This window comes from Camponotus floridanus, unplaced genomic scaffold (assembly GCF_003227725.1).
Source record: "Camponotus floridanus strain SB8 unplaced genomic scaffold, Cflo_v7.5 scaffold80, whole genome shotgun sequence".
NCBI lineage: Eukaryota > Metazoa > Arthropoda > Insecta > Hymenoptera > Formicidae > Camponotus > Camponotus floridanus.
The window spans coordinates 209936-232868 of NW_020229850.1; the positions used below are offsets into that span (position 1 = coordinate 209936).

General features: G+C 34.1%; 1 protein-coding gene across 1 annotated transcript in view; it reads right to left on the reverse strand.

Annotated features, from left to right (window-relative positions):
- Nucleotides 1-22933, reverse strand: part of LOC105254124 (probable G-protein coupled receptor Mth-like 1) — a 167601-nt gene that overhangs the window by 102526 nt on the left and 42142 nt on the right. The window contains exon 4 of the mRNA XM_025414441.1: nt 13450-13528. Coding sequence (XP_025270226.1) covers nt 13450-13528 — 79 coding nt within the window. The remainder of the gene's footprint in view (nt 1-13449; nt 13529-22933) is intronic.

Consider the following 22933-nt stretch of genomic DNA (forward strand, 5'->3'; position numbering starts at 1 on the left):
TATCTTTCGTAATTTAAAACACGTATAATATAGTAGTTATAATTTTCATAAATCGCGTGCAATTTATGAGGAATATTTAAATGTAGGATTATTTATGAATGTTTACACACATTGATATACAAGAAGAAAAAAGGAACTTTTGTTTTCGAAATTAAATTATATATTTTTCTGACGTATTAAAAAAAATAAACTAAATAATTATCATATATATACATAACATTCTTTTAAACTTCTACTCATGTAATTATAAAACGATTTCAGTTAAATGTTTGTTATACATATGATATTATTTATAAATTTCTGAATTTTTATAATAGAAAAACTTTTTACTAAATATATGAATTTATGTATAAATTTATCTTTATGTGTGTGTATAAGTATATTAAGCTCAAGGGATTGCGTATTGTAAAAAATAGACAAGTATAACTTTCACAATGCAAGCACGATTCCGTAGTATAGATATTTTCTACATATCCCCGTATATGTGCTTGACGTGAATTCACCTCAGAATTTAACGTTGCATGTTTTGCTTTATGTTACAAATGCTTGGCTTCGAACGGCGTTTTTCGCGCATTTGAATACGGAACGCCAGGGAAGAACTCTCCGAATAGTCGCTGCAAATTTATGTAACTTGCATATGCGTCTCGTAACGTGTAGGTACAAGAACGCACATGTTGCAAAATCAGAACTTTATTCCATTAAAAAGTGATAAAAATTATATTCTTCTAAAAAATCGAGACAATAATTCTTAACTGATCATAAATATTAAAAAAATAAAAAGGCCTCTATTTTAGAAGTTACAAATTATTATCAATTGTTTCAAGAGTTTTATAAACTCGAATAAATAATAAATATATATATATATATATATATTTAGTATCAAAACTAGGTAAAATTTTAATCTTTAATCAATTTCAAATAAATCTGTGCAAATGTTTCGTCAAATTTTCTTATAAGGATGCTTACTATTAGGAAAAGGATGTTTCTTATCTCTTACAAAGAATCAGATTCCTTTAACGATTCCATTGACGAAGGCATCGGCAAAAGCACATCCTGTATAAATCACAAAATTTTATGATGCTCTATGTCGAAATCCGAGTCGCGCGTTCCTATCGAGCTCCTATTCAAGAAACGAATAGTCTGAGGAGCGTAGCCGAGGAGCTTCTTGCCTTGCACGATTGCACTTCTCTCTCTATTATTCCAGAGTCTGAAAGAGTTCGTGGATTTGCAAATTCGAGAATTTCACGCTGCAACGCGCGACACATCCGTTCGTATTCGTACGTTTTGTACCGGATTCTGCCGTAGATGGGTAGACGGCTTTTTTTTCGTCATACGAGCGATTCTACCGAGAGATCCTACCGCGAAAGCGCGAAGGCAGGGTCCGCCCGTCCGGCCGCAGGTGATGCAGGTGCAACCTGCGGCCACGGAGGTCGTCGACTCTTGCCAACGCTCCGCCGTCCGTCTCGGTCTTGCCTTTCGCTTCCTTCTCTTGAAGGTGTTGTTCTACGAGTTCGTTGTATTGTGCATGTGCTTCGACCGGCTCGCAAAAAACGACCTCGTTTTACGAAAAGGTAAAATTGTTTGAAACGCGAGCACAAGGATTTCTAATTTTTTTTTCTAAATATATCTTGCAATTTATATGTCTGAAAATGTATCTAACTGTATTAACAAATATAATATTTAGTTTTTTTATTAGTGTTCTTCTCGTCACGTGCTATTTTATTAATAAAATTTTCATCAACATTGTGTTGTTTATATACTCGAGATTTAAAAAGCATGCTTTATTCAACACTTATTAAATAATAATTATTATTAAATCGTAATAAAAGATATGTATTGTGAGAATCTGTTTCTTACAGCGAACAACGCAGAAAACACAAGAGACTTGGAAGTATTATTTTATGTTTTAAATTAAAAAATTGCTTAGGGAGAAATTGGATGAATCAGCTATCAAAAGTTGATAAATCTAACACATTTTGAAATTCATGAATTAATTAATTTATAAGTTGAAGTAAATACTTTTTATTTATCTTGTAAAGTAAAAATTTTTATTTTCATAACTTTTTTACGTTGTACAAGTTAAAATCGTGATACATTCATTATAAAAAAGTTAGTTTCGATATAAGATGATTTACGATTTTGAGATTAAATTATATTCTACAGGGCAAATTCTTTTTACTTTAACACAAATTATTAATTTTACATTTGAAAGGGCCAAAAGTGCTTTGCGTAATGTCAAATTAATGAATCATATCACAAAATGTATTAGTTTTTCAACTTTTAACGCAGTTGATCCGCCCAGTTTCTTTTTAATCGATGGCTTGAGGTAGCCTCCTGATTGTATCTATCATTGCCTCGTACCGGTTTAAATTCAGCGAACCCTGACTGACTAAGCGTGCAATCACTACGAACCATGGTCACGGAAGATGAGCGTATCATGCAATACAATCCCCTGACAATGTCACGCTTCTGAGGGTTCACTGTCAGAGAATTGCTGAACGAGTTGTATGTTACGTCCTTTCGTGCATTAGTAAAATACCTTTCGGCTTTATTTACGAACTTTTTCATAAATATGCGGATTTGAAACTCGTCTCTTCATACAAATGGCCGTGAAAACAACTTCAAACTCTGTCGTATTCTCTCTATTAATTAAATCTCAACTGTTATTTATTTTCTTTCCTCAATCTTATTTCATCCTATAATAGAAAAACTTTATTTTATATAAATAGTATAATTTTATATAAATACTATAAAAGATGAGAGAGATTTCTGACGTAACAAATTTTTTAAAAACTGTCTGGATAAAAAGATTCTATGAAAAATTGATTTGAATATAAAACTATAAGATTGATTTTATTTTATTTTGTTTATTTGTGACAACATATATATATGTTATTATATAATCTATTAAGAAAGATTAAAAGATTTAGTAAAAACATTAGTTACATTTAATCAAATTTTATTTAATCAAAGTTCGACTGAATCTCTGCTACTTTCTTGTTCTATTTTTCTAGAGGAAGAAAAAATCAAAGTTAAATTTTACTTTTAATTAATGTTCTTGAAAATGGCCTTTCACAACTCGATATAAGAAAATACATGAAAGTTGAAATTTAATTTTCGCAGTTTTATTACGAAATTGTATAAGAGACCTAAGTCTATCCGGATGTTTTTAATCAACACAGTCGAGTCTTAAAAGTTGCAAATTACTTTTCGTACACAATTTCCTCCTCTCTCTAATGTTGCTCGTAAAAGTGTTTACAGTTGATTACTGAGTTACACACCCTAAGTAACTGTGCATTTGCCTAATTTATGTATGTTATGGATGCGCTTATGGTTTATGCACTTTATAATTTACTTAATTTATGCATTTCCATTGCATAATATTATCGTAGAAAGACCGCGAAGCAGTAGGATAAAAAACGACGATGCGGCGAAAGATTGTCATGTAACTTGGCACCAGTCTCGCAACGCATATTCGCACATGCGTGACAAACACATTTTCTGGATATACAGTGTAGTACGTAACAAGGCAGATGGGCGAGAGATAATGACGAGAAATTTAACTTTGTTCATCCTCCGGATTATATATAAAGCGAAGAAATGTCAAGTAATTGCCATTTTATTAATTAACAACAAGTTAACGTATACTAACGAAGCAAACGGGGATCTGCAGGGCTGAGATCGCGGAGGAATTTTAATATAATTATACGAGAAACACGTGGAAAAGTACGATGGAACGTGAGATAATATGCGATGGTATAACGAGGAATTTTTAAAAATAAAAAAATGGATTATAATCTGAGAAATATATATATATATTTGGTATAACGAGGAATTTTTAAAAATAAAAAAATGGATTATAATCTGAGAAATATATTTCTCAAATTATAATCCATTTTTTTATTTTTAAAAATTCCTCGTTATACCATCGCATATTATCTCACGTTCCATATATATATATATATATATATATATATATATATATATATATATAAGAAAGTTTAAAGTGCAGAATGTATAATGTACTTATTGAAATTAGTTATTTGATTAACAGCTAGTCAATGAGATCAAATGTAGGAAACTTGTTAAAATGACAAAAGAGGTAAACTACAATTTATTGAGATAGACTAGAAAGATAAGAAATTAATTATAAAAAAAATTTTATCATCGAATATATTTACCATTTCCTGAAACTTCGTTAGTAAAAATACATAAAACAGACATTTTGTTAAACATGAGATTGGGGTGCAAAAAAAGATGTAGGGGATGAAAAAGTCAAAGGGGAAGAAAAAAAATATCGACAAGAAGTACACGAACTATAGCATGAATCTTTGGCACCGCTCACCAAGAGATATTCTTTTCTTTGCACCGATCTCAAGAGAACTCGGCTTTGAATTCTAACGACTGTTCATAATTTACTCGGTCTGTTCACGGTACACGAGAAGATATAGTTGCGTCTCAAAGTATATTCGCACCAAAGCAACTTTTGTTCTCGCGAATGTCTATGAAGATGTCCCTTACAGTTTGTTCGTGTCAATCATTTATGAAATTCAACGTATTCCTAACAAAATGTTTGCCATCGTAAATTATCACGCGACTAGAGTGATCAATATATTAATAATAATTAAACAAAAAATAAAAATATATTCCTAAAAATGCACTAAATAATTATTCTAAAATTTTGTAACAAAATATTACAAACGTAATTTGTAGACAAATTTCATCGCATTAATATCCCATTATTTCTGATTAAGATTTCAAGAAAATGGCCCAGGTAAATTAGCGATAAATGAGAAAACAAGGGAATATCACGTTGTAAGTCGACATGCGAGACGGTGCCGTCTCGAAATGGCAAAAAGGAAAGAGCCAAGTTACAGCTGCAATTTAACGTGATTACTATAATACATTGTTATTTTGCGTTATTACAACACGCAGAGAGCCGAATGGACGTGCGGGGCAGCGTCGTCCTGCGTGACTGTATCGCGCAATTGTGTTATGCAAATGGCGCATTACGTAGTCGCGACACGATCCCAACGAAGACGGGCTCCTGAGACGCCCCCGATCCAGTTCGAAGGAAATCGGCTGCTGCAGCCCCCGACGCGGTCTATTGTGCCGTGATTCGTTTTCATCAGTTCTCCCTACACGTTCGCGATTACCGCGAGTACAGAGAATTTCATCCCGAGCGCAAAGACGGGGGCGGAGACATCGATCATGGGTAATAAACCCTGCTTTATTTCGCGGAAAATATATCTTTCGCGCGGCACGTACCAAAGGGGAACAAAAATACGCGGCGAAGATACGAGGGAGTATCATGTTTGCGTCGGCGAGCCCCGGTAATGCGCGAGTTCTAAAGGTTTCACGTGATTCGCTCAAGCTGTGGCTTCTGACCGCGCGCGAGTTGATACTCATCATATATACATGTATATGTGCCTAGAAGAAAGAGAGAGAGAGAAAGAGGGGGGGGGGGAAGTGCTCGACGGTAGCTAATGAGCCAAGCTGGAAGCCGGTTCATAGGATCTCATTTAGCATCGCCTAGAGATTTAGTACGAAATGGTAGCAATAAATGTTTCAACTATTAGTTAATTATTTATGCCTTTTGAAATTTATTTTATATTACGTATCGCAACTTTATGGGAGATGGTGAAGTTATTATTAGTGCGTTAGAAAATGATGTTATTACGTGAATTAAATTGTAGAGAGGAAAATAAATAATTGAAATTAGTAATAAGGAATTTGGCTCAAATAAATAAACAAAAATTAAATCAAAATTGGCATAAGAGCCACAGCGCATAAATAATTGAATTTTGTTCGACATTCGATCGAAATTCGAAAAACTTCCAAAAGTTCTTTTCGGCACGTTTTCGATAAGAAAGAGTAAACGTGAAATTTCAAAATATTATAAAATTCAAAAATATATATAAATAATATAAAAAAAATATATAAATATATATAAATAATAATATAAATAAGAACAATATATAAAAATATAATAATATAACTAATAAGAAACGTATGCAATATTTCTCCCGGATATCCGATATGGTCAGTTTACGCGAGAACCGAATCAAACGGTTCGCGGATGGAGGAAACGCCCCGGAACAAATCGAATCTGAATCCGAAGATCACAACGGGCGAAAAATAAAATCCAGAGGAGCGGGATACGGGGACCAGCAACACGTGTCCTGAATTCTAAAGCTCGCGTGATTCACTCGGTCGGTTTGCCGCTGGCGGGTTCCCGCGGGGACACCGCATTTCATGACACCGCCACCACCATAGCCGACAGTCGCATAATAGACTGCGGGAATGGAAGCTGCACATCGAGCGAGTGTAACGACGATTATTCGTCTATCTTTACACGGGTGGGTCGTTGACTAGCAAAACCGGCCGAGGTCCCCGGCTTTTAGAGCCGACAGTCACGTTACGTTAACACAATTTGCATGCATTATCTAACGCGTAACGAGCAACACCGCCAAGAGGAAAAGGACGCCGAAGTCGTTCACCTGCTCTGATCTAGAAAGCGTAGCTTTTTTCCTTCCAAACCGTCTTCTGTGATGAGATTACGCGTAATAATGATGATTAATTTAGCAAATTTTTAATTCAATTAATTAAGAAATTAATTTAGAAATATTTAAGATCAGAGATAACATCAGAGAATTAAATTTGTTTCACTTCTCCATTTCGTAAGCCATTTACGTATTCTATATTTTACAAGCCTTAACACATTTCGACACGTGTAAATTACTTTTTTTCCTCTGTACACTTTTATTTAGCATTGACCGGAAAAATCCAATGAGTTTTTACTGTCCCGGTTTTTGCGTATTAGAATAAAGCGGCAAAAACTAAAATAAAAATAACTAATACTAATAAATGTAATATTAAAATATCTATACATAATTTTATGTATTTAAAAAGATTTTTGGTTTAATTAATAAATCATACTATTATTAAAAAAATGAAATGAGTCAATTTAATAATAGTCTTTTTCAAATTAATATGTGAAATTTTTAAAACCAAAATTTTGAAGATATAAATATTATTAAATTTTATATTAATTTTTAGTTTAATAACAAGAAAAATTTCATAATAATAAAATTAAAAATTTTTATTAATATCTTTGATTCGCATTAATCAATATCTTCTAATAAAAAAAATTAATTTATTTGTTATGATTCCTAATCTATTACAGATTTTATTTTGAATAAAGCTTAAATTAAAAAAATTCTCTTCAATTGAAAAATATCGATACAATTTTTCTATTTTATATTTTTAATAAAAAGGATCAGTTTTTCCAGAAAATCCGATTTTTACCACTGGCATGGATTTGATATAAAAAAATGTGGGATTTAGCCAACTCTACTTTTATCAATTTACAGATTAATATTTAGTACTGTAAAAGCAAAGCTCGTTGTAGACATCTAAACCTCGTTATAGTCGATAGTATGACTTTCAGTCCTTAGACTTGAATACCTGTATATACACTCGCGATTTCGCTTTACTGCTCGATCTCGCCCCGAGTTCGATAGCACTCGAGACGGGTCGCGGCCGGAGTTTCTCTCGTCCGTGACCCTAAATTAGCTTAACCGCCCGACTTCGAAACTCGGCCTGGCAGTAACTTCTTCGTCGAGTGCTCGAGACTGCGGTGGCCGCAACAAGATATCTACGCTGACCGTCGCGTTTGCGGTCGTAGCTGTCGGTTTGCCGTGCTTTCGGCGTTTGCCTGCAATGGGTCTCGCACGAGTATCTCGCCACATTCGAACGGAGAGTGTATTCCGAACGAGTTCCCTCTTAAGTCTGTTGATTTTCGGGCCCGAAGGATCTCAAATACCCGGTCTTTACAATAGTCGAAGGTGAAAATGATCGAGAAAAATGCATCTATATCTATTATATTTTGTTTGAAATTAGGTGTAGTTTAATGAATAAAATTAAACATGCTTGTGTGTAAAAATAACACATTTGTTTCCATCAATATTTTATAAATATTTTATATGTATATTTGATGGAGAAAGTTTTAGCATGCTTTTTTTATCTTAAAAATTGTTTCTTTTAATTTATCTTGATATCTGTATATTTTATATATATAAATTGTTATATATAAATTATTATAAATATATAATATTATTATAATATATAATATTATTAATTATAAATATAATATAAATTAATTATAAATATATAATATTATTATAAATATATAATTTATATAATTTATTGATAAATTATTATAAATTATTATGAAAAGATAATAAATAGATACAAACTAAAGATAGATAAATAAAGAAACAATTGGCCCGATGTATGTGTTTGGGCGCAGTTTTCCGCATTTTTCTCGCTAAATAATTCTTGTCGGAAATTATTCGTGCAACGAGATAAATGATCCGCAACAAGATCAAATTACGCAAGATACAATCTCGCGCGAACGTGATTGATCGTAAAGGAGGAGAGGCCTCGTCCCGGTCCTCCTCCCAACGGACCAGTTGAATATATATACGTATTACAGTTACAAGAAGGCCATTGTGCCTTGCGAAATTCGACAAGTATCTCTCTCACTCGCGGAGGCCTAGTTTCGGATATTTGGGTCACGTTCCTCTTGGCATCGACTTCGACGTGCGAACAAACCCGTCAATGAACGAGAATCGATGTATTTATAGTTAACTGACGTGCCATTAAAATCAACACGTCCTTTTTAAGGAACAAAGAGGGTGAGGGAGATATAAATCGCGAGATTAAACGTTGCGAGAATTCCGATAATAGCGAGGCGGAAATTTATCGAGTTAGAAAAAATCCATCGATGCGGGATCCGGAAGAAGATTAGGAGAAGGTCCGGCGAAAAAAATCTGGTGACTCTGGAGAACGAGGGAAGAGAGATAATGAGTCACGAGAGCACAGAAGGGTGCTTAATCGACTATCATTACGACGCGGTCGCCACGCGATAAGATTAAGCCCGGTATAGTTAATCACGGCCTCATCGTAGCCTTTTCTTAGTCGATTAAGCACCTTCTTAATTCTAGCGATTAGCAGGTAACAAGAGGTGATAAACGAGATATATTTGCAAATTATGTGTTCAATCGCACATTTAGAAAATAAGGTATACTTTTTTGTAAAAAAAAAATAATCACGTAAATTAAGTTGCATGCTTGACAGATTTCTAAAAAAAAAAAGTATAAATTATATGCGTTCAAATTTACTTTTTACTCTCGTAAAATTTTATCGGGAAATATTTGCCAATGATAATTCGTCGTCGAGACTCTTAACCACTCGTGTCACGCACAGTCGCTTAGTCGTTCGCGACCAAAGAAATCGAGAAGAACGAGTCGGCTATCGAGAGCGAGATAAACGAAGTTAATGAGCTAGTCCTTCGGGGGAACAGAAAAGACCTTAACGAACTGCATGTATGTGTATATACGCGAGCAGCAAAACACTTGACCACTCTTCGCAGGACGATACACGCTGCCTTTGTTTTGCTTTTCGCCGACTGGATCGGCCATTGTCTTGCTGGAAGCCATTGAGATTAGTTTCTTCGTTGTTGACAATGACTGATTGTGTTACTCGAATTAAAGGCGACTTCGCCTGCACATCGTTCTTCTCAACCGGCTACTGTTAAAGTTCCAAGAGACGACAATTTTACTCGAATAATTGGGATTCTAGGTTCTAGAGTCGATTTTTCATTCCTTTCCTAAAGTAGCCGCTCATCAATTGCTCGCGTCTCGAAATGCAAAAATTATTTAATCGTATCAATCTCAAGATTAATATTATTACAAAAATATGTATATTGCATTTACACATACGTAAGCGTTAAAATATTTTTATCGGGCAAACAATGACAGAGGCTTGTGCCAAGTCTTTGTGAAAAATCTTAGCGTCGTGTTGACAGAAAGATAGTGGCTACGAGAATGCAAACTCACTTAGAGACGAAACGCTAAATACACGTCGAGGTCGCAACGTCGCGTTGGCGGTTGTAGTTGATCGTGGGAAGCTGTTTGGATGTTAGATAATTGAATAATTTCTCAGAAAATATAGACGCGAAAATATCGGAGCGAAAGAGAAAGAGAGAGAGAGAAGGAAGAAGGAAGGCGGAAAGCATAAGATGAACCTTCTCACACGGGAAAATATACGCGATCTTCGCGTGCAATTAAACGTAACGGTAATGGCATCAGGTTCTCGTTGGTGGTATAATATCACAAGTACTGCTAATTGGTGCGACGGGAGGTAGAGCGTCGAATGCTCGGTTGCTTCTGTCGCGGAAGCCTAAGAAAATTACACGAGTCGCGAAATTAGTTGGCTCTCTCGATTCAATATAGCGCTCGACATTGTGCAAAACAACGTACTTGCCGGCGAATGTGACCAGAATAGTGGAATATGTTCCTCAGAAACGGATTTATACAAAATACTCAATTAAATTACTCAGATATCTGTAATAATATTGTTTGCGATTGAACATTTATCGTCTCGGTGGATTATCAAATTAAATTCACAATAAATTGAATATTAATATCTCTAAAAATATAATAACGTAAGACTGTTATTTATAAGTGTTATAAACAAAATTTCGATAAACTTTTTTGCGAAAAAGTGTTTTTCGATAATTTTATTCTCTCTTAAAAGTGAAGATAATCACCGAGATGAGATTTAAAAAATGACAGCTGAGCAAAGCGTATCGTTATATTCTTGCTTCGACTGGCTCATACACTCACAAACTTTTCGTTCAAATCCATGAGTTGGTATTAGCGAGTTTTGGACGATAATGTTTCGTATGACAACGCAATCTGGTGTTCAACGAACTGATAGACGAACATCGCCAACAGTATCAAATCCGACGAGCCGTAAGAAAAAATAGAGAGACAGAGAGAGACAGAGAGAGACAGATTATCGGATATACTCGAGCAGTGATGGTCAGTGCAACGACCGTGCGTAAACGCGCGCGCATAGCCGCAAATGACATCAAGATAATTTTCCAGCTCGAAAATCACGGAGCACACCGTGCAGCCACCGTGAACGCGCAACGTGCCGTTGACACTTCAACAAGTGGATACAACACGCCGGCGCACGTGTCGCCGACAGTTTTGGCGTGTGCGGGAGAAAGAGAAAGAGAAAGAGAGAGAGAGAGAGAGAGAGAGAGAGAGAGAGAGAGAGAGAGAGAGAAACGAAAAAAAACGTAGATAAAAGTGCGAGTGCAAGTTCATCGAACCACGCTGGTCGTGAAAAGTCAGGGCGGTTGATGCAAATGCTTTACCGTGGCTTACCGCACGCATTTAAATATTTTTAGTCTCCCGTACTGGTTCGCAAAAAGTTACGGGTTCCGTTGATTACGCGGTTTATTAGTGTTATTAGGTATCATTGGTGCACGTGTATTCGTGTTGCAATAACGCGAATCGAAATCAGTAACGAGAAAGTGAGACACGTTACGAGAAAACACGGGCTAACAAACTTTTATAGAAATGTAATTTTATTACGTATACAATTTTTTAATTAAGTATGTTAATTAATAAATTGTATGTGTAATAAAATTAATTGTTATTAATTATGTTAAGTATATTAGATTAATGTGTGCACTTTTTTAATCGCTTTTTTCGTCGAAAAATTTTAAACTGCAACGATCTGTAATGTAATAGACGGAAAACAATTCAGAACTATCGAAAATACGCAGATACAGTATTTCTGATTTCGAATTGAAATTGTTATATCAATTTATATTTCGAATCAGACGTCATGAACCGATTCAGTTGCGAACGTGCATAATTATGCACGGTGAGATGCAGACGGCAGATCCTCGATCAAACGGGAAAAATAATGCGCAAAGAAACCCGACGATTGGTTGAGAGAAAGAAAGTAGAAAAGAGAGTGTACGCCATGGAACCGCGTGTACCAAGAGCCAAGAGCAAGACGAAGAAGAGACCCGTTATAGTGACCGCGTTGCATCGCATTAACCAGCCGACCGAGTGATCCTGATCCAATCTCTTATCCTGATTCTCCTTCAACGAGCAAAGCTTCTACCGTGCGACGATAATCTGCTAAAATGATCCCTAATGATCATAATTCTTCCCTGACTTTAACTGCAAACCGTATATATTTAAGGGTATTTTTTATTAAACTTATTCAATTTAAAATTTCAATTTAAAGATTAACTTCATGTAAAATATTAATAAGTACTAGAGTTTTATAAAAATAAAGATATAAGAGGTTTTTTTACTATATATAACAAGATTTCTTGATGCATCAAAATATAAAGAATCGATTTTCTACAATAAATGCATCTCTTGATTATCGATTTTTAAATTAAGATATAACTACTAGAAGTAAAGATTTCCAATTTATTAAACAAAATAAGGGAATTATTAATCGTAGCTCGAACAGGCAATTCGTAAAATGTTTTATATATAATTTGATGTTTTTCTTTGGAAATATAATTATCGCGGAAATATGCATATTGCAAAAATTGATCAAAAAATCTCGCTATATAAATTTTGAAAATAATTTGTTGTAATTTGCATGGTACTTTAATCGAGCGATTGCGTAAATGAGACCTAATCGTGAGAATACATTTATGATTTATACTCTCTCGCGCAGAGAGAGAGAGAGAGAGAGAGAGGGAGTTCTAGTACTTTTTATAATTATACATGGTTGAATAGACTTTAATTAGTTACAAAATGCCGCAGGCAAGACACGAATAAAGCCTACTTGAAATTTAGTTCAATTATTATGATCATTTGCTCGCGTATGGACGATTTATCCGCATTGTATAATTATTTCGGGCCACATAATGAGGCGACGCGTTAATTAGGTTTATCTCGCCATTATCTCGCGCCATCGATATTCGTCGGGATAATTAGGTATTTTATTATTCTAGGAATAAAAGCGGCGTGCTCTAAAGCTAAACCGGTCTGAATCGATAAAACCGCGTGCTGTCCGCTGTTTGCCAGACAAATGTTTCTCTCTCTCTTTCGAAGCTTCCGATTGCGGCTCGGTATTTCGATATTATGGAAATTTCTTCGAATCTATATTCGAAAAGAGGAAACTATTCATATTACATAACGTTACATTTTATTACTACTTACTTTGCATCGGTATTTTATTGTAGGGCTGATACAAAGTGTCCGATACTATTTCTCCTTTTTTTTTCTCGAGAAATATTTTTTCTTTCTTTAACATTTTTATAGATAATGCCGCGAGGTACAATGACATTCCGCAAATTCCAGAAACCTTCCGAAGACGATAACGTAATGTTACGAGCATTTAAAATATCGGAGGATGAGACGAATTCTCAGATATTCGAAATATAAAATATTATGGAGACTTTTCCGATAGTCCGTCTAACAATTTTTCAAAAAATTATATTGTATAAAGATTATAACCACATATATCGCATAAACCATATTGCACATATTGATGCAATTCCATTCGCATTTGAATGCATATTTTTTTTTTAAATTAGTAGAAAGTATTAAGACTCACCTAAATGTCCACCAGATGTTGAAGCACATTGTGTTCAGCCAGAAGAAAGCAGCCAGGAAAAAGAAATGCGCCATAATCGCTGAAACATAAAAAAAAACAAGTTCCGTTATAGATGATTTTAAGCAGCTTAAAAGTTCTACTTCTTTTCCATAAAGATATTATATTACGTCAAGAGGAACCTTTTTCTTCATTAGTTAAATGTTAAAATTCTAGTAGAGGAAGAGAGAGAAAGATCGATACAGTAATAGCGTTTTAAATTTTTTGATGCATAAATTGATGCTAAAATTTATTAAATGTAATTGAAATACGAAATTTCTAATTGCTATTGTTACTTGTTTATTAAATAAATACAATAAATAAGTAAATAAAGCTATGAGTAAATAAATAAATTTATATATTCATAGCTTCAAATGCGTTTGTTTTCATTTTTTATACTTTTAATCATTCCCAATTATTAAATCAATAAATGCAAATATTGAATAAAAAAGATACAAAAATCAAAGTTAATGATATTTATCAATTCTTTAAAATTAATTACAATTTTTTGCATTTAAACATATTTTATCTATATATTGTATATATCCAATAATAATAAAATTTAGCACTGTTTCAACATCTGTGTCTTTATAACAATCTTTAATCATCTGTGCAAACTCTTAACAGATTCGAGACATCTTGCAACGGGTAAACGAGCTCGCTGAACAAAAACCGCGCCGTCGGTTTTCTATACCTCGATACCTCCTTAAAAGATTCATAAACCATAGTGAATGGGAAAGGGTAAGTTTCGAGGGTGCGACACGCAGGCAAAGAGCCGAACGAAATTTCGGAGGGAGACAGCTTTTGTAAGGATCTGTTTGAACGGTCGCCAAGAGGGTGCGACTGATGATGTCTATAAATTTTTGAGAATCTCGCCCGTATTCATTCTTAGAATTCGTGCGTCTGTTTCTAATAAGGACGAAAATTACGTGGGGTGATAATCTTTGTCGCGTATATTGAAACAGCATTTCATTTCATTGCAAGAGCGTCGTTCGATTTATATTTATGAAACACAAATAGCAGAGCAGTAACTGACACAAAAATGCAATGTATAAATTTTCTAATCAAAATTATATTTAAACGTACGACTTAGATTGAAACAGATAAAAATTAAATACACAATTATTCTATATTATAATAAAAATCATCATTTTGATCTTCACATCATTAAAGAAAATGCAAAAATTGATAAAAAAATTTTTCTTTATAATAGATCATTTTCTTTATAATAGATCATTTCTTTATAATAGATCATCAAAATTTTTTTATTCCCTCTGTTTTTCCAAATTTTATTATATAATATTATACATATCTTTTAACTTTTATCTTTTTATCTTTCAATTTATATATGATCACACATATGGGCTATGTTATGTACGTTAAGCTCCATAAAAGTGCAGTCACGTGCTAAATTACGGAATCATGGTAACGATGTAAAGATCCAACGGCGAGAGAGATGAAATATCGTTTCCATATTTGCGTGGCTTGCGTATTGATAAATTTTTTAACAGCATCGCATTTGCTCACATGTGCGTGTGTATGTATGCATGTTTGCTCTTAGAATGCGAAACAATGAGCACGGAATGCAAACTGCCAGCAAGAATGACGGTATTAATTTTTAAACACGTAATCAACAAACATATGTAATAATGGCGATAACAAATATACGTGCTCAGCGCTCAAAACCTATCAAACTTTTCTTCGCGAATAAATATTTTACTTTTAATAAACGTGGATATGAATATGCAACAGTATCATCGATACATAAAGTGGATTTTATGTAATTATAACAAACGGTAACGATATCAACAATTATACTTTAAAAATTAAACATTTTGATTGGTACACGGTAATGTAATGATCAATCATTACAATATTAATGTCGACATTGATATGTACGCGATAGATATCAAGATATTGTAACATTGTAATCGGTGAGCGTAACGTAGCAATCAAAACGTTTTATCTTTCAAATTTAATTACAACAAGCAGCACATTTCACGAAATATAAAATATTCACGATACGAAATTGGTTAAAACCAGATACATATGTAAGTACACATGCATACGCGAGCACATATTTTTATTCCATTCCAACGCTGCCCAAAATAAAATTTTAATATTATCTGCAAAAACGTAAGTGTGTACTTATCATTAATCACGTAATTCGATTTTTCGCCAATATATTAATTTAAATATTAATTTAAATATTAAATTTCAATCAATTTCACAATTATTTGATGTGAATACTATAAGAGAAAATAGAAAGAATAACGCTTTGTAATAATATCAATTAAGAGTAGTGATTTTTTAAATATTTTCCATTTCATAATGCGCGCACATAAGACGTAATAAGTGCGTATTCAAGGATAGATGAAGGCATGACGCAATGAGAAACTATCGTAACCAATAAAGTTCCTTGCATTCACTCCGTTATCCATCATGAATTATGCTCGCACCTTGGAATAAAAGTGCAATTAGGGCTCTTTTCGCAAATAAAAATATGAATAATTGCTATGAATAATCCACCGCATATATCTGTCAGTTTAATCAAGCCTCTATTCAGTTGCAATTATCCTAACGGAAATGGCAAAAACGCTGCTGATAGAGAGAGATAAATCATACTGTAAACATGCCGGACTCTCTGTGTTGCGTGTTCAATTAATTTTTACTTTTAACTTGGTACATCGACGCCGAAGCACCATGTGCATAACGAAAAATTTCATATCGCTAATGGAGAGCCTTCGAGCGATTGCAGGCTGCAGAATCGCGATTTTAAAGATTGATCAATAGATGGTCCCGGATAGATTTGTCCCGGTAATTTATGATCTAGCAACAGTTAGATTTTAAATATTTACGCGAGCGAAAAACTTACGCGCTGGATATTTAATATAAACAGCTATCAGGATAGAAAAAAGACATATCTACTAAAGTCAATTTTTTCTTACATCATTTTAATTATATTTTTAAATATTTATAAATATTTTAAATATTATATTTATATTTTACAATAAATATTTTAAATATTTATTGTAAAAATATGCAAACGTTATAAATATGTATATATCTAATAATCCATTAGCATATATTCACACAAGATTTAATATTTTTAAAACATATTAGAAAGAAACGACGATTTTATTATATCAATTAAATGAATTAAAAAGACACATATATGCTTTACCCGTGCAAACGATAAACTTGTATTTTGCTAAATCCCAGAGAAATTACTTTCACCGGCAAATGCCAATTAATCGACGTAAGTAAAACGCATTTGGCGAAACGTGGATTAACGATTCGCAATTACAGGACATCCCCCATCCCAAGAAGTCACCCGAGATGAGATTAACGCGTACGTAACGCGGCGGTGAAATCGTCAAATAATTCTTCGCCAGGAGGCTTTTACGATGCGGGATGGTAGCTAGCGGCATTTATCGCGGAAATAATTAAATTTCGAAAACTAATTATGGTTCGTTGCAATTATAACTCGAGCGACATTCATCCGTGAATCGCCACACTATTATCCACCCTTGCAACTTGGATGGAAAAGCTCGCAGTCAGGATGGGGCGAAGCGTTGTCTCACCCCACCGACCACCACCCTTCATCGGCAAAATCCTCGGCAACGTGTTTCGGACGGCCGGGGCGGATCGTGTTTGCGCGGTGTGTTTTCCATTTTCCACGCCGCGTAGGATCAGCCATGTGCGGAAGAGGTCCTTTTGTTGGAATTAGTACCGGGAGTCACAAGAGAGAGAGAAAGAGAGAAAAAGAGAGAGAGACTGGATGGGGAAAGAAAGGAAGAGATAGGAATATCGCGCAGGGGATGTTTTCAAGTACGACGCGCGCGCTGCTTGTTTTCTCATTCATCATGATTTATATGAGTCGAAAACAGCGATGCACGGGGATACGAAGAGATAGTCAGATAAAAAGACGGTTTTGTGTTAGCAGTTGCATCGAGGAATATGTCGAGACCAAATAGAAAGATATTCGCTTCCGAAAGAATATTCTTTGTGTCACATGTCGCGAGTGTATTATTTTCGCAGAGAAATATAACGTCTGCTAAAAGTCTAGAAAAGTTATGCCGAAATCAAGTATAGTGTTACTCTTTCTTGGACAGAAAAATGTATGTGTCAGCAGTAAATATAAAAATATAAAATAACGATCCACGACATTAAATCAGTCAATAATATAGCAATAATATAGCAATAATATAGCAATTATAGGATATATTAATCATGTCAATTAATTATGTTGATTAAATTATTATTAAACTACATTCTTAAAAATAAAAATTATTACTGACTGATATGAGAAAAGAGAGAATGAGCGACAATAAAATTTTATTCAATATTTTAACTTATGATATTATACAGACGATTTATTTCTTGGCTTGTAAGTTTTATAATGAAAGACCTTTCGTTAAGATACTTCTTAAACGTATCAAGACAGAGAGCTCTGATAAAGGGGAGACAAACGCATCAGGGACAGCTGGAGTTAATTTAAGTCACGTTGTAGAGAATCGAAGGAAGTAGTACTGCGGTATTACGTGTACGAACCTATGGCGCCTACTAGGGGTGAGTGTCAAGGGTTGAAACGTCAGCCAGTTAAGGGCGCCCCGATTTGCATAGGGTCGGAATTAGATTGCGCGAGCTGACCCGCCGTTTATCTTTTTCTTTCCCAGAGAGTACATCTAATTGCCCTGAGGGATGACGCCCTTGTTGGGCACGTGCGTGCTAACATTATTGCACTCTTTGTCAACTGTAACATGATACGAAGAGCAAATTTGCAAGTCCGTTTATAATTAAATGTCGATGTACTCAGGCTCTTTGCATCATACTTTTGTCATTCATTATCATTGATGGAGATGTATAGTTTCAGGGATATTTAATCTATTTGAGATTCTCTATCTTTTTTCTCTAATGTAAATAATAGTCAACCTAATTTATTATATCATAAATTACAATTGTAATTTACAATATAGTTTCAAAATTATATATAATTATGATTATATTATTCCAATATTGATTGAAGATGTAATCAAAATTTTACGAGCTGAATTTATAATATTAATATTTCGAATATATAATGTATATTTAAATTTTTATTATATATATAATGTTTTTACCATATTATATATTATATATTATATATATATGATATATCATATATATATAATATAATGATCATAAAAAATTTTAAAGCCAAATAAAATAAAACCGTAGACGTTGGAGAACGACGCAAAATTCAAATAAAAATTAATTATTGCATATTAAGAATAACATATTGATTATTTTACCAAAAAAGGATATAAAGATCGAGAATTCAATGCAGAAAAAACATCATATATAATGTTTTTACAATAAATGCAGATATAAAAACAAGGATGAAGATCATCGTGTAAATGATTCGCTCGAGGGATTCTCACGCAATAAGTTTGTGTAAAGTGGGGTTCCTCTATTTTAAATCAACATGCAAAGAGAGAAAGTGACGTTAATACGTCGGTATCACGCGGCTTTAGCTCATTTAAGTTAAATACGAAACGGCAACATCGCTCGTCATAATTGGATCGCAGTGGCTTTATTACACCGTTTTGATTTAACACAGGGTTAGAATTAGATTCGTTGGAGAGAGCCGACCCTTCTTAGGAACGCGCGCGACATTACTCGCTTAATGAATCACAAAAGTTGACGACGATCTCGAGGGACGAGCGATCGGTCAACAAGAGAACTGAATGCGCGAGAAGCTCCCGCACATTTAATTTGTTCGCGAAAATATCTCGTAACGAAATTACACAGTCGCAATAAAACAAGTTAGAGATAAATCTGCAAAGTATGCAATACTTCAATTCAAAAGAAATAATATTAAATATATTTTTTTTTTCAATTAAGATTTGACACTTTTTCTCTGTTTGTCAAAACACATTTATTTTATTTAAGATAAAATTATATTATTTAACATTTTTATGATTTATGTCGAAATAGAAAAAAATTGCACGTTATGAAAAATTACACAAATAGAAAAAAAAGAACAATATTTCTATCAAATTAGTGATAATTATGTTATTCACTGATTGCATTGATTTATTTATTATTTATATGAAGAATATCCCGCAAATAATTTTTTTGCAAAAGAACACGCTTTGTGATTTATACAGTTTATTACAGCCGCCAAATAATTTTGTCGAAGCGCAATGTAATACTGATTATATCCAAAATATATGTATATAATATTGACGTCAAGTATTGAACTTTACTTAATTCAGAAATAATGTCGATTGGAACGAAGAGCAATGTCGTTTGCGCTGAAAAACCATTTCAGAACGAAGAGGAATTATGCATCCGACTGTCGGGCTAAAAAATGGCGGCCACGACGACAGATGAGAGGCTGATAAATAGTTATGAAGAATGAGAGAGAATGGGAAACGCGCGAAAACAAACGAAAAAGGAAAGAGAAGATTCATTTAAAACATGTAAAGTTTTATACATGCTTTGTACGATATTTAATTTCGTCAGGCAATGCGTTATGTTTTAATCATCGAATAACATAAATTAAAAAGAGTTTGCTCATTAAATCTTACACAAAAGGAATGGTAGAAAAAGTTTGGAAATAATGTTCTATTTCTATAGTAAATTTCAATACTTCGACGTCAATATTATATACATATATTTTGGAAATAAATAGAATAATTAAAGTCTGTATCTCTCTAGGATATTATATTTAAATAGCTTCTCTATTAAATTCTATTAAATTTTATTAAATTTTTTGAAATTATAATGCTTTGCATTTTTCACAATTTTGGCGCCTCTGGATAGATTTCTTTTGATTCGAGAAACATTCAATTATAATATTTTAAGATGAAGAGAGATTTTGCGTTGGATTTCCGTATCAGAAACTAGCGATGACAGAGAGATGAGAGTGTGATAAATAAATCATCGATTGGGAAACGAAATGCGAGAGCGAACGAGCGTAAAAGGGAAGAGGCGAATTTAGAATACAGCGAGTGATCTATGAAGCGCCATATCGACGCGAACCGCAGGATTCGTTACATACTACATTAATAATTATCGTCGATCCAACCGCGTGGACCCAACCCGATGCACGATAAAACGCATCGTATAAAACAGTGGAATGATCGGCGGAACGACTATCGTTTCGAAATATCGCGCAATCGTGGATCGTCGCTAAACGCAGCGTCCATACGTAAACCGATTTAATCAAGCACGCAATAAAACTGACGTATCGCGCGCGTTGGATTCGGAAATGCATGGCTGGCATAAATCCGGCGCGATGAGTGCGAACGTGACTATTCGCCGGTCGCGAGAGCGTTATAAATGTTGGAAAAAAAGCGCGCATAATTGCGATTACAATTTTATGAGACAGCACATGTGACATTCGCGACGGTACGTAAGTAGCGCGTAGGAAAATGACATTTCCGCGTGATTTACCAAAATAGCGATGCATATTTTTATAGTGCGTATGAATACTTTAAATGATTTCAAAAAACGTGGAGTATAAAAGATAATAATATTGTATGTTCCTTTAAAAAAAAAATCATTTAAAAAAAATGCATTTTAAAATTCATAATATAATCTAGCGAATATTATATTCATTATTAATGAAGAAATTAAATAAATTATGAAGATAAATTATGAGAAAACTCGAGTTAAAAGCGTAGTTAATACTGATTTCTTTCTTGGTATTTTATAAAATATACTTAAAGAATTATCTCTCGACAAAAAACGATCCTTTGAAACTAGTGAATTGCGCATTATGCGCGCATGACGCAACATTTTCTACAGCAAAGATTTAATCGGTCCATTCTACCTTTTCATACGCCGAGGATCAACGTGTAACAAAGTAGTTGTTATTTCTGAAAACAGCGAAACGCAACGCGATTCAAATCGTTGCATCGCCTCAAGGAATGCGTTTTAGCGCACGTGCGGAATAATGGATCCGCGTTCTATGCAACTGCAGAGAAAACAAACGGTAGTATTTATACGTATATCGCCGCGTTTATACACACCATCTCGATCCGCCCTAATTTACAAGGAGAACGGTATTTGTTTTCGCTCGTAAGCAATTCCCGCATTACGACAACCGCAAAGATAACTCAGGACAATAAAGGTGGCGATGAGTTGTGCTCTTCCGGCCCGTCGACCATGCTACATTGTTAGTCAATCGCCGCTCGCGAGATGGAGATATGCAAATGCCGGATAATTTTGGTTCCCGTCGACGCTGAAATCTCTCTCTTTGAGCTCGATTAATGTTCACATAGTCGTGTTGACTCGAGCGAAAAATAACGCATGAATTATATCGTATTCCGATAAAATACATTATCATTAATCTTTCCAATTTTCCTTATTAGCGTGACGTCATGGTACGTACTCTCTGCATTGACAGAAGTTAAATACTTTGTTCAAATTATGCTATTTTTCAAATTATGCAATTATGATAATCGTATTATTGCCGTCATGCATTGTACGAAATTCAATTAGCCAAATTGAGAATTCCATTACCTGACCCATTTCCCGGACATTTTCTCTGTGTGTCGATTCGTACGAAACAAACGAAGCTAACGAAATCCCGCGGTGAATCAGCTCCCGTAGTTGCGTCTAAATTTATCTCGACTGTCCTTTCGTGTCGCTTCCGCGAAATACGCGTGTATTTAAGATCGCCCGTTATGAATCTGCGACACAATACTCGACGGCCAGCGCAGTCGTCGACAGTAAAATAGATATTTTTATTTCCGCCCGGATCCTCTTCCGGACTGTGTAATAACGCGGAGAAGACGTTTTTATGACGCGCGACATAAAAACAGCAGGCTGTCAAGTAACGCGGTGTGCTACTTTGAATGTCACGAGATAAGAATTTTATAGCGATTAAAAATAATATGAAGAAGAATAATGAGGCTCTCGATCTAACATATTAATAAATATATGCATTTAATAAAAATATGACTTTAATTTTTAGTAAATATTTTTATACAAATTTATGCAAATTTTTAAACATAAATATTAAAATCACATTTTTATTAAAAGCTAGTTTTTTTCTTTGTATTTAAATATGCCTAGTCTAGTTAAATTTTTTTTCGTGAAACTTGATGTTCAGAAAGCGATTTTGGATTACTTTTAATTTTTTAGCAAGATTAGCTCCCTTTTATGTATGTTGAATTTACGATAGGAAAATAAAAATATGATTCAGCTCTTCTTTATTCAAAAGGGACTGTTACGATTTAAATAAAACACTCTACAGATTAGCAGATTAGTCGTTAAAAATGGGGAGTTTATCACGGGTACTTTGTCGCAGAGTGGTACTTATTTCCAAGATACTCTTTATCCGCCCCTCTTTCCTGACCACCCTCGTCGCTGGGCAATCCCTCTGCAGCTAAAACTCCTTCCTAACTAATTTCCCGAAACTCTCTGTCTCTGTCATCGTTTCTGCGCGTTGTTG